A 14,240-nucleotide genomic window follows, 5' to 3' on the forward strand; every position below is an offset into this window, starting at 1 on the left:
GGTTTGAAATCTGGGTCTAATGGAGTTTTGGGTGGGTCGGTAGGGGACGCTACACAAAGGATATTGAGAAGAAGAAGAAAACAGAAATCAATATTAGTCATGGCGACAACTAAAACAAACACAAAAATCACAAACCGATCAATTTTTCTTGGTCCAACCAGGGAAGCAGCGGATGACAGCTGCTTCTTTACAAACGTCACTGATCGCGATGGAATATTTGTGTGTCATGCCCATTTAGTGTATGGTTTTTCATTAAAACTCAAAGTTTTCAAGTCATTTTCATTAGTTTTCCTTTTTTTAAGGTGATCCCTGGTCATGACATATTGTTATACAACAAGCAATACTCTCATGAGTGAATGCTAACGGTGGAGCAAAAAACAATTCCAAATATCCAGAAGACGATACGTGAATTTTTTTTCCAAAGAAGACGAGATTGCCCTCATTAAATGGGCATGACACACAAATATTCCAACATGTAGTTCAACGTCTCTGAAGGCTTGACCATCTGCCTACGACATCACTAAGCTCCCTTGCTTGTGGCATGGAAAAGTCAAAGGCATTAAAGGTAGGATTAATCACCAAATTATATCTTTAATTCATTTCTGTTTGAAGATCAACTCAAGCAAGTAAGGGATCCTCATCATAATCAATCAAGCATACTTAATTGATTTTATTTTCCAAATGATAGATTTTGTTAGGTTAGATGTTAGATTTGCCACATACTGGATTTGAACCCACGCCGTCATGCAATAGCTCAACACATTTCCATAATTGTGGTAAAGGGACACTTGCAAGGATACTTATTTGATAATCCTAAGATATTATCTCCTAATTAATATCTTGGGATAATTCTTTCGTCATCCATCCTAACTCAACCTTGGCCAATGGGAAGTCACCATATGTAAGGCAAAACCCTAACCTCATGGCTGGCCACCCCCTTATAAATACCTCTTCTCCACCATCTATTGGTAAGCTTTTACTGACAAGGCATCGAAGATCCTTGGCGACCCGCCCGCATAAGGCTTTGCTTCTTCATCAAAGGTATTTATTTTTTTATAAGTACAAATTCATCAAGACTGAAGACGGCGAATTTTTACTACCACACTAAACCATCTCAGCTTTTAAGGTCGCAATTCATAACTACTAAAATAAAGTAATATGGCTTAACCAAGCCTTTTTCGATAATCAGGCACAAATGTGACACACACACAGATATAAATAATGCAGTGTTACATAATGTTGAAACACCGCTACCTCTCCAACTATATATATTTGTTAATACAATACTCAAAGGTATAACGTGATTTGGTATATTATTTCGCAAATGTCTTAGTGTAACAAACACATTAAAAACTAATTTCTTGCTCCAGTCATGTCTTAGTTGCCAGAAAAATTGACGCAGTAGATTTGTGGTAGCAATCTGTCCAATTTCGTTCTGAAAACTCTTTTGTGCTCCCGAAGTTCTAACTGCTTGTATGGGGTGGTCTTCTCATATCACTGAGAATCGTTTTCGTCACTCTCTTGACTAAATGCTTTGGTCAACCTTTCTCTCTTCGACAACCTGTTAAAAGTAAAGGCGGCTAATGGAAATTCTGTGATGAAGGGAAGAAAACTTAGAGCAGATTCCTAGCTATAAGAGTGGTTGGTGGCTGCTGCCTATGGAAATATATGTCAATGGCTAGCTAGCTTGATCTTAACGTACTCAAAGAGATGGATTATTAAACTATAAATTGATAGATAACATCATGATCAAGTAAAGTGTTTTATATGTGTATCAGAGTTTAGTTAATTAGGATATAAAATGTTTGTTTCTGCAGGGTCCATCTTTTTCTTTCATTGCTGTTTCCTACTAATAATCAAAACAAAAAACTTCTGTTTCCTCGCAGAGAGCTTGAAATTATTATTTTTTTACTTTCTAAGAAAGAATTATATTCTGAGTTTTTCTCATTTTTATATCTTTTTAACATTTAGTGTTGTTTGATATTAGTTTGAAATTAATTTATAAATTTTGAAAATCAGGAATGTAACTGAATTACTTTTAACCCCTCATTAGTTTCAAAAACAAAAACATAAATCGAAGAAGGATATAAAAAAATGCTCAATTATAGCTCGGAAATGGAAACTAATTTTATGAAGCTTCCATCAGGATTATATATATTTATGCTATTGTGTCTCAATATACACAATCAATAATAAAATAAGAGGTCGTAGTATAGAAAATATTGTTTGTTAAAAAAATAATAAAATGTCTTTCTGTACTGTTAGATTCATGTTCATTATATTAACTCAATCTTTAACAATTAGAGGATTGGCTACTAAACATCTTCTTTTTCGGTTGTTTTCTTTTTTTTTTTTTTTTTTTTTTTTTTTTTTTTGAAGAGAAAATTTATGGAAGATGAGAGTATGCATGAAGGATGGAGTGAGGTGGAAAGATAGTAGACTATGTGTAAATGGAATGATACATAAATGGTGATTAGGTACAATATTAAAGACCCCATATTACTTTTCTCCCATCTCTCGACCCTCCTTCGTATCCCTTGTTCTAATCATATATCTTCCCTCTTTGTATCTCTTTGAAAAGAGAAAAACTAGAAACCGAAAGAGAATGGGTTAAGTCCAATACTTCACATCCAAATGCCATACCACTAATCTGTGTCCATGTACACATATCCGGATGGCACATGACACATAAAAAAATGTAGATTTTCGGTCCAAATTAATCACAAGCAACTCTTTATGTAAGTTCAAGTTGTGGGAGGATGAGTGTGATGAGTTATAATTAGAAAGCGTAGAAAGTGGGACAAAAAATAATATAATTAATGAGAGACAAAGGTTTATTTTTTGTAGTGGAATGAAAATTTTTAATCAAAAGAGAGTAACAGAGTCACGAAAAAATTAATATTGAGATTATTATATCATAAACATCGAACCTCTTTAAAAGTTCCTACACTGAAATTGAACAAAAATTAATAATCATGGCTCAATACTACAGCTATGAAAATTTTCTTCCAAGATAAATTCTTCACCTATTCCATATATGCACGGTTTCATATGTGTGTGTGTGTATATATATATCATGCAAAATGGTGAATTGTCAAACACATATTTTTGTCAATAGAGAAATATAATAAACTTAGTTGGGAACAAAAGACAGATAAGTCGAAGAATGTAGAGTATCCAACCAAAAGCACACATACAGAAGCTACAAAATGAAGAAACTTTAGAATTGGCTCGCCCCTGTCCTGATCCGCTAGTGACTCTGCCACTGGTTATGGCCGGCCATGGCAAGGTGTTGTCACACTGGCAATGGTTGTAGTTACAATGGTGGTAGCGTTGGTTGCAGCGACTATATGATGGTAGAAGTGGTGATATATGTTAATGGCAAAATGGTGGTTGTAGATATAGTGGATTATACGTGGAAAAGTTCCATTAAAATCCTAGAGGAGAGGTTGGATTTCTTACGGGTCAAAATACACTTTAAAATCCCTCATCAATAATTTTTCAAAATCTTTTTGAAGCAATGATTTTATTTAATTATTTATTTTATCAATACACTTAAAACTATCAAAGATTCTATAAAATCTAATTGAATATATCTGGATTTCTATGAAATTTTATACACTCTTTCAAAATCTTGATTGGACCCTGGGATATATATAATGTAATGCCATTATGGAGTGATTTCTAGCAAGTGGTTAGTGTCTTCTTTTACTTAAATAATATAATTAACTAACATCGATAGAGATTCATATCAATACAAACTCAAATATGATTATTAATATTTTACAAAGAGTGATGCTATTTAGACACACAACTAACATATTTATTGATGCATCTCTTATATATATACGAGTCTCACGTATAATAGGTAGAGCCCACCTCTATTAGAGAGTGTGTTAGTTTTGTGTTTAAATGATTTTGTTGTTGACCAACTTGAAACATTTAATCATGCAATAATCTAACTGGACACATAAAACTAATACATTTGCTACATGATCTAATAATAGAGATGAATTATACAATAATATGTGAGATATCCACCTATATTAAAAAAATATCAAAAAGTATATCATGTCTTGTGTCTCTAAATAACATTGTTGTAATTAAAACAAATAAATAATACTAATCCATGTTCACTCATTATTCCCTGCACATGCATATGCATGACTCAGTGGTTATCATGCAGATTTCAAAGTATTAGGTAATAATAATGCGGATAATGATAATAATGGTAATAATAATGGGAATTGTTATTGGTATTCTAAAAATCTCATTTTGCACTTCAAAATTTTTATAATTAGTAATAAAATTACACTTATAAGGAGTGTAAAATGAGATTTTTGAAGTGTTAATAATAGTTCCTATAATAATAATAATAGTAATAGTAACGAGCAATGATGTTGATGACGATATAGTAATAATAATATTTTATACATGCAGGAACGTCATCTATGTTTGGTATTAATGATCAATGTGTATTTCAATGTGCAGGAATGTTGGTTTGGTTCGGTTATCCATATATCATATTCTTGCTGAGGAAGTTTCTTTCTCCAATTAGAAAAGGATGCAAGCGAATAATTCTGCATACTCATGCATGCTTTTAGATGAATCTCAAGCTTGCAAGTAAACATGTAACTAGTTTAGTTGACTTATTGTTTAATAGCTACTAGCTAAAACGAAACTCCTCTTACAATTATACATAAATTGAAGCGTATATATATATATATGCTCAGAAAGTACAGATATCAAAGTGGTGATAATATTGTAACCCAATAGAAGAAATAAAAGAAAGTTTGGTGATCATGCAATTCGAAGCGTTTAGCACACATATACCTAATTAAGCAATCTCATTGAAAAAAGGGTCCTCAAAAAGAAGGTCAGACCACGCTGAAGTAGCCACTCCTCCATAGCTTGAAGTGCTGCAAGCATCACCCATGTTGTTGCTTACTGAAGTCTCTGTCACTGTCACGGGAGGAGCCACCGAAGTAGGAGATGGAGTGGTATTTGAAGATGAAGGAATATTCCATGGATTATTTGGAGAGCTTTCATCTTGGCTCAAAACTGCAGTAAATTGATCTGGAACTTGATCATCAACCATGTCCTTGCTTGGTGGTGTTGGATAGGCTTGTAAGTCAGGCAAATGAGAGAAAGGGACTGAATTATCTTGGACTACTGGTTGAAAACTACCAACAGGGTATTGTGCAGTAGGGTTTTGAATATCCAGCTGAGATGAACAGAGTGAATTCAAAAGATTAATGGTCTCCATGTCAGTAAAGTCATTTAGGTTGTTTGGGGTAGCAGCTCCAAAGGAATTGTTATTAGGTTGGAGGAGACATTGTAGGTATTGAAGCCTAGCCATTTGAGCAGCTTCTGCTTGTAATCTCAAAGCTTGTTCATCCCAACTGGATTGGTGACTGCTTCCATGGTCTAGAAGCTCTTTCAAATTGACAAGAGCTAGAAGATGAGGCAAGCTGGAGAAGATATCAGTCCGGGGCCGGTGAGTCATCGGATCAAAACCCATCTGAATTAGCTTTTTCTTCAAATGGGTGTTCCAGAAATTTTTTATTTCATTGTCCGTCCGACCGGGTAGGTGGCTTGCAATTGCTGACCATCTTGTCAAGAACCAAGAAATAAAAAGGGTAAGTTTATTGTTTATACATCAAGAAACATATGTATAAATTGGAAATATTATCTTGCTAGATATATGCTAAAACAATAATCTATCTACCTAATAGCGATCTTGATAGACTAATAGTGTCTCGATATAACATGCTAGATTGTTTGACAATAGAAGATTTTTCCTATATCAAATAATCAATTAAATTTGTTAAAAAATATGGAAATTACTTGTTGCCGAGGATGGAATGGAGATTAAGAATTGTTTGTTCTTCTTCTTGAGAAAACTTCCCTCTCTTTATATCCGGCCTAAGATAGTTTGTCCATCTTAACCTGCAACTCTTGCCGCATCTGTTCAACCCTGCACATACATTAACAGAAAGAAAAGAAGATCAACCACTTGACTCAGAGAGAGAGAGAGAGAGAGAGAGAGAGAGAGAGAATGAAGTGCGTGAAGTGCGTGTATTTTTATGTGATCGTACCTGCAAGTTTTGGAAGGGCTCTCCAGCTTCCATGGCCATTTTTCTGAATGTATTTCATAAGTTTTTGATCTTCTTCAGGAGTCCAAGGGCCTTTCTTAAGGCCACTCTCATCACAACAAGGAGATCTTCCCATTTTTCTTTACCTAAGAAGATTTGGTTTGCCTCCCTTCAATCCTACTATTAATAATTTACAGACCACTCTATTTATATACACCATGTTCTTGTCGCCTCCAATCACATCGAAGGTCGACTGACGTGCTACGCTCCTATTTGCTAGCAAAACAACTACACCCTCTTTCCTCTGGAAATGACAAATACACCCTCTACTCCTATGACTAAGCTGTTTGCATTCTCCAGTTCTAAACATTAGATATATGATTATGTTGGTTTTGACATTGTGTGTGTCTTGATTATTAATCATAAGTGGACCATGGTTTTTTGGGTAATGAATAAATGGCCCACTCTGCAGACATATATAGCGACTAAAACAGTGTGATTTAATTACCTCAAATATCTTACTCGTCCCGATCAAGGGATTTTATAATTCATAATTTCATAGCTAGTGTGCTCAATTCACCAAAGCCTGCTGTGATGGTGTTGTGGCCTACGACAAATTGGAAAATATCACATGAGCAGGTTATAGCTTTAATTATCTCCATTAAACTTGCAATATATTTTGATCAAGTGTAAGTGTGGCGGCTCTCCCTTTCCTTGAATTGAACTGTATATTCCAAAAGAGAAAAGGCACATAAAATAACGAAATGCAGCAGGTCTCCCACAACACATATGAACATATATACACACTTATATGCTATATATTTGATCAAATATTTTGCACAAATTTATTTACTCGATCATTATTGCCTCTTTTAACATTAGCCATATAATGAAAAGTGGCAAAAGGTATTTGACTACAATGTTAAGAATTTTGTTAGCCTCCTTATCTGTAAAGAGTTGTGATCTTCTTTCTCTATAAATTATAGTAAGTACTTTTGGTTATAAGTATTTTATTAAACGAAAAACAAATAAACGAGATTAATTAAGTTGAGGATTACATCTTAACTAACATGTATCAATTCAATACAAAAACATACTATATATAAGCTAATCCTAATTTGTAATAGGCAAGTAAGCAAAACCCCTATCCTAGGGATGCAAAACTTAAGCCCACAAAAAAAAGCCATAAAATACTAATTAAACTACGCTACATAATAATAAAATAAATTAACTTTCCAAACAGATAAAACTTCTTTTCTCAAAAACTCATCCAAAAATTTATTAAAAATTTCAAGTGGTTCCTACGAAAATACGCCTACAAATTGCTTATGTGACCTACAAGATTATTAAAAGTTTTCTATTAAACGTAGTCTAAAGCGCTTTTTGCTGTTATGAAACGCTTTGAACGCTATTAAAAACTATCTCAAACAGACCTGAAATAGTGTGCAAGGAGAGAAGAAATAAAGATCACAAAAAAGAAAGAGAATTGTTATTAGCACTTCAAAAATCTTATTTATCACTTCAAACTTTCTATAATTAGAAAGAAAAATACATTTATAAGGAGTATAGAATAAAAAATTTAAAGTGCTAATAATAGTTCTCAAAAGAGAAGAAAAAAAGCAAGAAAAATCTGAATATATATTAGTAATTAGTAGCTAGAAGTCAGCAAACAGGGAACAGGTGGCACGTCATTTGGTAGTTGGAGGAACTCGTTCCATGCACGCAACGAAGGCCCTTATTTCGTCATTGATTGCATGGTTCTCATAATAATATTCGTCACGTATAAAAATGAAGATGGGGCCTCTCATTTCTGAAATATTTGGCCAGCTTACGCATGAACTCAATATATATCCTCACTATTCTCGTCTCAATTTGCCTTCACCATTGCACCTTTCTCACTTTCTCTCAGGAAAAGAAGAAAAAACCAAAGCTAATTAAGAAATAGCTAGGTTAAATACTCGTTAATACTGGTTTGGATTCCTTAACTTTTTTTATAAACAGGGGTGAAAAAGTTGGGCTCTAATTTGTATTTGGTAACTAAAACAAGCCCTGCTTTTTTTCCAAATTATGGCCATTAGGCCCAGTAATTCCTGACACGACTTGATAACCTGACACGACACGATACAAAATTAACAGGTATTCGGGTCGATACGATAAGGAATCGGGTCGTTATCGGGTAACCCGATAAGCACCTGTTAAGATAACGGGTTGGTTCGGGTATACACGTGGGTAACACAATACACGATAAGCAAAATATTAATTTTATACCCTAAAAAAATACTATAATAATTATATATATTAATTTAACAATTTTATACCCCTAAAAACTATAATAATTATATATACATATATATATATATATATATATTAAATTACATATTAAAAATTGGTGACCATTGGATCGACTTAAATATATATATCATTCAATTTCTGAAGTGTTATATGTACAAAATAAATAAATTTAAATCTACTTAATAAATATATATATATATACTATTGAACTTGATGGGATACGAATTCTACGAAATTAATTTCAACGATCAAACCGTCAAACTTGTTTGTATATGCTTCGAGATCGCATCAGCAAAAAATCGCAAAAAACAAACATTCAGAGATCAAGTAACTAGCCAAAACTTTTCGACGGTTATCAACGAAAAATCACGATTTAACGGTTATTTTAACTTCGATTTTGAGGATTTTTTACTTATACACTCCTTGACCCTATATGAATACAATGAATGAACTCGATCTTCAATTTAAAATATTTACACTAGTGGATACCACAAAATCTTATGTTATACTTAATGAAAGTATAAATAAACTCTAGGTGTTAGTGAATCTATCATTTTTATGGGATACGCATTCTACGAAACTAATTTCAACGATCCAACTATCAAACTTATTTGTATATGCTTCAAGATTGCATACACCAAAAATCACAAAAAAACAAACATTCAGAGTTCAAGTAACGAGACAAAACTTTTCGACAGTTATCAACGAAAAATCACGATTTCACGGTTATTTTAACTTTGATTTTGATAATTTTTTTACAGCTACATTCTTTGACCTTATATGAATACAATGAATGAACTCGATCTTCAATTTAAAATATTTACACTAGTGGATACCACAAAATCTTATGTTATACTTAATGAAAGTATGAATAAACTTTTAAGTGTTAGTGAATCTATCATTTTGATGGGATAAGCATTCTACGAAACTAATTTCAACGATGCAATCGTCAAACTTGTTTGTATATGCTTTAAGATCGCATACGTCAAAAATCGTAAAAAACAAACATTCGAGATCAAGTAACTAGCCAAAACTTTTCGATGGTTATCAACGAAAAATCACGATTTAACAGTTATTTTAACTCCGATTTTGATGATTTTTTACAACTACACTCCTTGACCCTATATGAATACAATGAATGAACTCGATCTTCAATTTAAAATATTTACACTAGTGGATACCACAATCTTATGTTATACTTAATGAAAGTATGAATAAACTCTAAGTGTTAGTAAATCTATCGTTTTTATGGGATACGCATTCTACGAAACTAAGTTCAATGATCAACCGTCAAACTTATTTGTATATGCTTCAAGATCACATACACCAAAAATCGCAAAAAAGAAACATTCAGAGCTCAAGTAACGAGATAAAACTTTTCGACGGTTATCAAAGAAAAATCACGATTTCACGGTTATTTTAACTTCGATTTTGATAATTTTTTTACAGCTACACTCCTTGATCCTATATGAATATAATGAATGAACTCGATCTTCAATTTAAAATATTTACACTAGTGGATACCACAAAATCTTATGTTATACTTAATGAAAGTATGAATAAACTCTTAAGTGTTAGTGAATCCATCATTTTGATGGGATACACATTCTACGAAACTAATTTCAATGATCCAATCGTCAAACTTGTATATATATGCTTCAAGATCGCATACGTCAAAAATCGTAAAAAACAAACATTCAGAGATCAAGCAACGAGACAAAACTTTCGACTGTTATCAACGAAAAATCACGATTTAACGGTTATTTTAACTCCGATTTTGATGATTTTTTACAATTGCACTCCTTGACCCTATATGAATACAATGAATGAACTCAATCTTTAATTTAAAATATTTACACTAGTGGATACCACAAAATCTTATGTTATACTTAATGAAGTATGAATAAACTCTTAAGTGTTAGTGAATCTATCATTTTGATGGGATACGCATTCTATGAAACTAATTTCAACGATCCAACCGTCAAACATGTTTGTATATGCTTCGAGATTGCATACGCCAAAAATCGTAAAAAACAAACATTCAGAAATCAAGTAGTGGGACAAAACTTTTCGACGGTTATCAATGAAAAATCATGATTTAACGGTTATTTTAACTCCGATTTTGATGATTTTTTACAGCTACACTCCTTGACCCTATATGAATATAATGAATGAACTCAATATTCAATTTAAAATATTTACACTAGTGTATACCACAAAATCTTATGTTATACATCATGAAAGTATGAATAAACTCTTAAGTGTTAGTGAATCTATCATTTTGATGGGATACGCATTCTATGAAACTAATTTCAACGATCCAATCGTCAAACTTGTTTGTATATGCTTCAAGATCTCATACACCAAAAATCGAAAAAAACAAACATTCAGAGATCAAGTAACGAGACAAAACGTTTCGACGGTTATCAACGAAAAATCACGATTTAACGATTATTTTAACTCCGATTTTGATGATTTTTTACAACTACACTCATTGACCTTATATGAATACAATGAATGAACTCAATCTTCAATTTAAAATATTTACATTAGTGGATACCACAAAATCTTATGTTATACTTAATGAAAGTATGAATAAACTCTTATGTGTTAGTGAATCTATCGTTTTTATGGGATACACATTCTACGAAACTAGTTTCAACGATCCAACCGTCAAACATGTTTGTATATATTTCGAGATCGCATACGCCAAAAATTGAAAAAAACAAATATTCAGAGATCAAGTAACAAGATAAAACTTTTCTACAGTTATTAACGAAAAATCACGATTTAACGGTTATTTTAACTCCGATTTCGATGATTTTTTACTGCTACACTCGTTGACCCTATATGAATACAATGAATGAACTCAATCTTCAATTTAAAATATTTACACTAGTGGATACCACAAAATCTTATGTTATCTATATATATATATAAAGGGAGAAAACTAGTTTGGTGAAGTATTCAGAAATGCCAAGAAAGCCCCTTTATTTTCTTCACAATTGAAATCCAAAAAAAAAAAAAAAAAAATTCAGGACAAACTGGTAAAAAAACCAAACTCATCATCCCAAAGGGTAGTTTGATAACAGTTCTCACTCTTTCACAACCGATACAACACGTTCCCACTCTTTCACAATTGCCCGTGCCAGTTTGCATCAAACTCCGCTCCTCCCTCTTAACCTTTGGCCAACGTAAAACTCCATTCATTTTCTTCCTCCATTAGTTCTTCAATCATCTCACGTATTCACATATTATTTTTGTTTCCTTCTTTTTTTTTTTTTTTTTTGCAGTTTTAATTTTTTTGGGAAATTTTTTAGTCCCCTAGATTCTTCTATTGCGACTCAATTATGAGATCTGATCGTGCTTTTTTGAATTGCAGCATAAAGAGGTGATGAGGCTTTTCAACCCATTTACAAAGGATCTCAATGCCATTGGGTGTTTGAGTGGCATTTTCGTTTCTATTGTCTCTGTCTTTTTTATCATATCAATTCACATGCAACAACCGAGTCCTCTCTCCTAAATTGTCCTAATTGGTCCCTTCATAAACTCCTTTTATTTGGGTTTTACAGCAATCTCATTATTCATTTAGCCTATATAAGAGTTGTATTTACACCGGCTCATTGTTCACAGCCGTTTGGTAATTGTTCCACTGGTAATTCTGATGTGAATCTCTCATATTCATAACATGTTAATAGCACATGGCTGGATATTAGTTACTTCCATTATTGCGTTACAACTTTTTTGTTATTTTCTTATATTATTGGATATTTCAGTTTCTGATTGCACGAATCTTGCAATCGACCTTAATTTGTAAAAATGTGCCGATTCACTCTTTTCATTGTCTTTGTTTCTTTGCAGATTTACGAAGAAGGATTTGACTTTGAAAAATCACTTCAAGCTCTGGAAAATTTATCTTCCATTGAGAGGTTTTCAAAATGTTGGATAACAACAGTTGAATCATTTATTCTCAAATGGTAGTTTATTGACTTACTTACTAATTAGTATGGTACATTGAAGGCATTAGTTAGTTAGATTCAGTGAATTTTATATCAAAAACGGAGTGTGCATGATTCCTTTGTTCACATCACCCATGATAAAAGCTCTACTTCACAGCAGGCTACGTGCGACATGAAGAAGAGCTTGCAATATCTTTTCAGTTCTCCATTAGGTCATCGAGTAAAGCCTCCAAATCCATTTCTTAATTCATATCTATTTTCTTATGGGTTGTGCTGTACAAAGTTATCTATTTTTCAAATCAATTTTTATTTTGAATTTTTGTGTTTGTGCTTAACCGAGTCTGCAGTAGAATTGAAGTCAGGTGACGTTGTAAACTTCCACCCCCGTTCGTCAAAAGGTGTGTGAAATCTTCATTACACCAATTGCAGGTTCTCATACTATTTCCGATTTTCGGTATCGCACATAAGAAAGGATGGAGTTCTTGATTTTTCATATGTCTTCATATGTCGAATGTCATCTAAATTTAGTTGTAGTTAATTTGTCAAAGTTATTTTGTTAATTTGTCAAAGTTATTTGTTGTAACTTTTTGAAATGGCAGTCTTAGTATTTGCCCAGCAATTTTTGTGAATTCCAAACTTTGCTTATAATTATAGTCATGTATAAACTTCCAATTGGATTTGTTCCCCGGCCATACTAATATAATACCAGTTCTTTTGCTTTTATGTAGAAGTAAGAAGATTGTTTTGCCCTTATGTATCCTGCTTCTTTCTGTTCACGAAGTTGCCAAGAAAAAAGTACTTTGTGATCATTTTCTTTTCTTCTTTTATAGTATAGTAATTTGTCTTTTTTTCTTTGTATCAACAACCTATTACCGTCCGTCCCTAAGCACATTCTGTTAAGAAACTTTTGATTTTTCTTTTGTTTAATTTTTCATCTGATAACATTTAAATCATTACTTTACGCAAAGTGAAAACGAAAAACATGACAACTTTTTAGGACGTGCATGGTAAAGAAAAAGTTCCTCTTTGCACAATACATTTAAAATATATTTTGACAACTACAATGAAAAAAAAAAACTAGCACAATACACTTTTAGGGGCGCGTAGCGCCCGTGATGCAAAAATGCCTCTCGCACGCACGTTAGTCTGTGCGTACGTGCGGAGAGGCTAGTACTTAATAAAGTATGAACAAACTCTTAAGTGTTAGTGAATCTATCATTTTGATGGGATACGCATTCTACGAAACTAATTTCAACGATCCAACTATCAAACTTGTTTGTATATGCTTCGAGATCGCATACGCTAAAAATAGTAAAAAATAAACATTCAGAGATCAAGTAGTGGGACAAAATTTTTCGACGGTTATTAATGAAAAATCACGATTTAACGGTTATTTTAACTCCGATTTTGATGATTTTTTTACAACTACACTCCTTGACCCTATATGAATACAATGAATGAACTCGATCTTCAATTTAAAATATTTACACTAGTGGATACCACAAAATCTTATATTATACTTAATGAAAGTATGAATAAACTCGTAAGTGTTAGTGAATTTATTGTTTTGATGGGATACGCATTCTACGAAACTAGTTTCAACGATCCAACTGTCAAACATATTTGTATATACTTTGAGATCGCATATGCCAAAAATTGGAAAAAACAAACATTCAGAGATCAAGTAACGGGACAAAACTTTTCGACGGTTATAAACAAAAAATCACGATTTAACGGTTATTTTAACTCCGATTTTGATGATTTTTTACATCTACACTCCTTGATCCTATATGAATACAATGAATTAATTTGATTGTAAATTTAAAATATTTTCACAAGTGGATACCACAAAATCTTATGTCATGATGATCGATGAAAATTGAGGATTTTGTAA

At 32.6% G+C, this 14,240-nt stretch overlaps 1 protein-coding gene across 1 annotated transcript; it reads right to left on the bottom strand.

Annotated features, from left to right (window-relative positions):
- Positions 1–4,693: 4,693 nt before the first annotated feature.
- Positions 4,694–6,268, bottom strand: LOC126601436 (transcription factor MYB93-like). The gene is made up of 3 exons (XM_050268152.1): positions 6,099–6,268; positions 5,848–5,977; positions 4,694–5,612 (listed from the first exon to the last, which is right to left on the bottom strand). The coding sequence occupies exons 1-3, from the start codon at positions 6,229–6,231 to the stop codon at positions 4,838–4,840; spliced, it is 1,038 nt and encodes a 345-aa protein (XP_050124109.1). The 5' UTR covers positions 6,232–6,268; the 3' UTR covers positions 4,694–4,837.
- Between the last annotated feature and the right edge of the window lie 7,972 nt (positions 6,269–14,240).

This window comes from Malus sylvestris, chromosome 15 (genome assembly GCF_916048215.2).
Source record: "Malus sylvestris chromosome 15, drMalSylv7.2, whole genome shotgun sequence".
NCBI lineage: Eukaryota > Viridiplantae > Streptophyta > Magnoliopsida > Rosales > Rosaceae > Malus > Malus sylvestris.

What these genes read in the sequence shown, in the direction of transcription:
- LOC126601436 (XM_050268152.1), bottom strand. Translation starts at nt 6,231, where the DNA reads ATGGGAAGATCTCCTTGTTGTGATGAGAGTGGCCTTAAGAAAGGCCCT. An exon ending in AGCCCTTCCAAAACTTGCAG is followed by an intron (nt 5,978 to 6,098) that starts GTACGATCACAT and finishes ATGTATGTGCAG; the next exon opens with GGTTGAACAGATGCGGCAAG. An exon ending in CATTCCATCCTCGGCAACAA is followed by an intron (nt 5,613 to 5,847) that starts GTAATTTCCATA and finishes GTTCTTGACAAG; the next exon opens with ATGGTCAGCAATTGCAAGCC.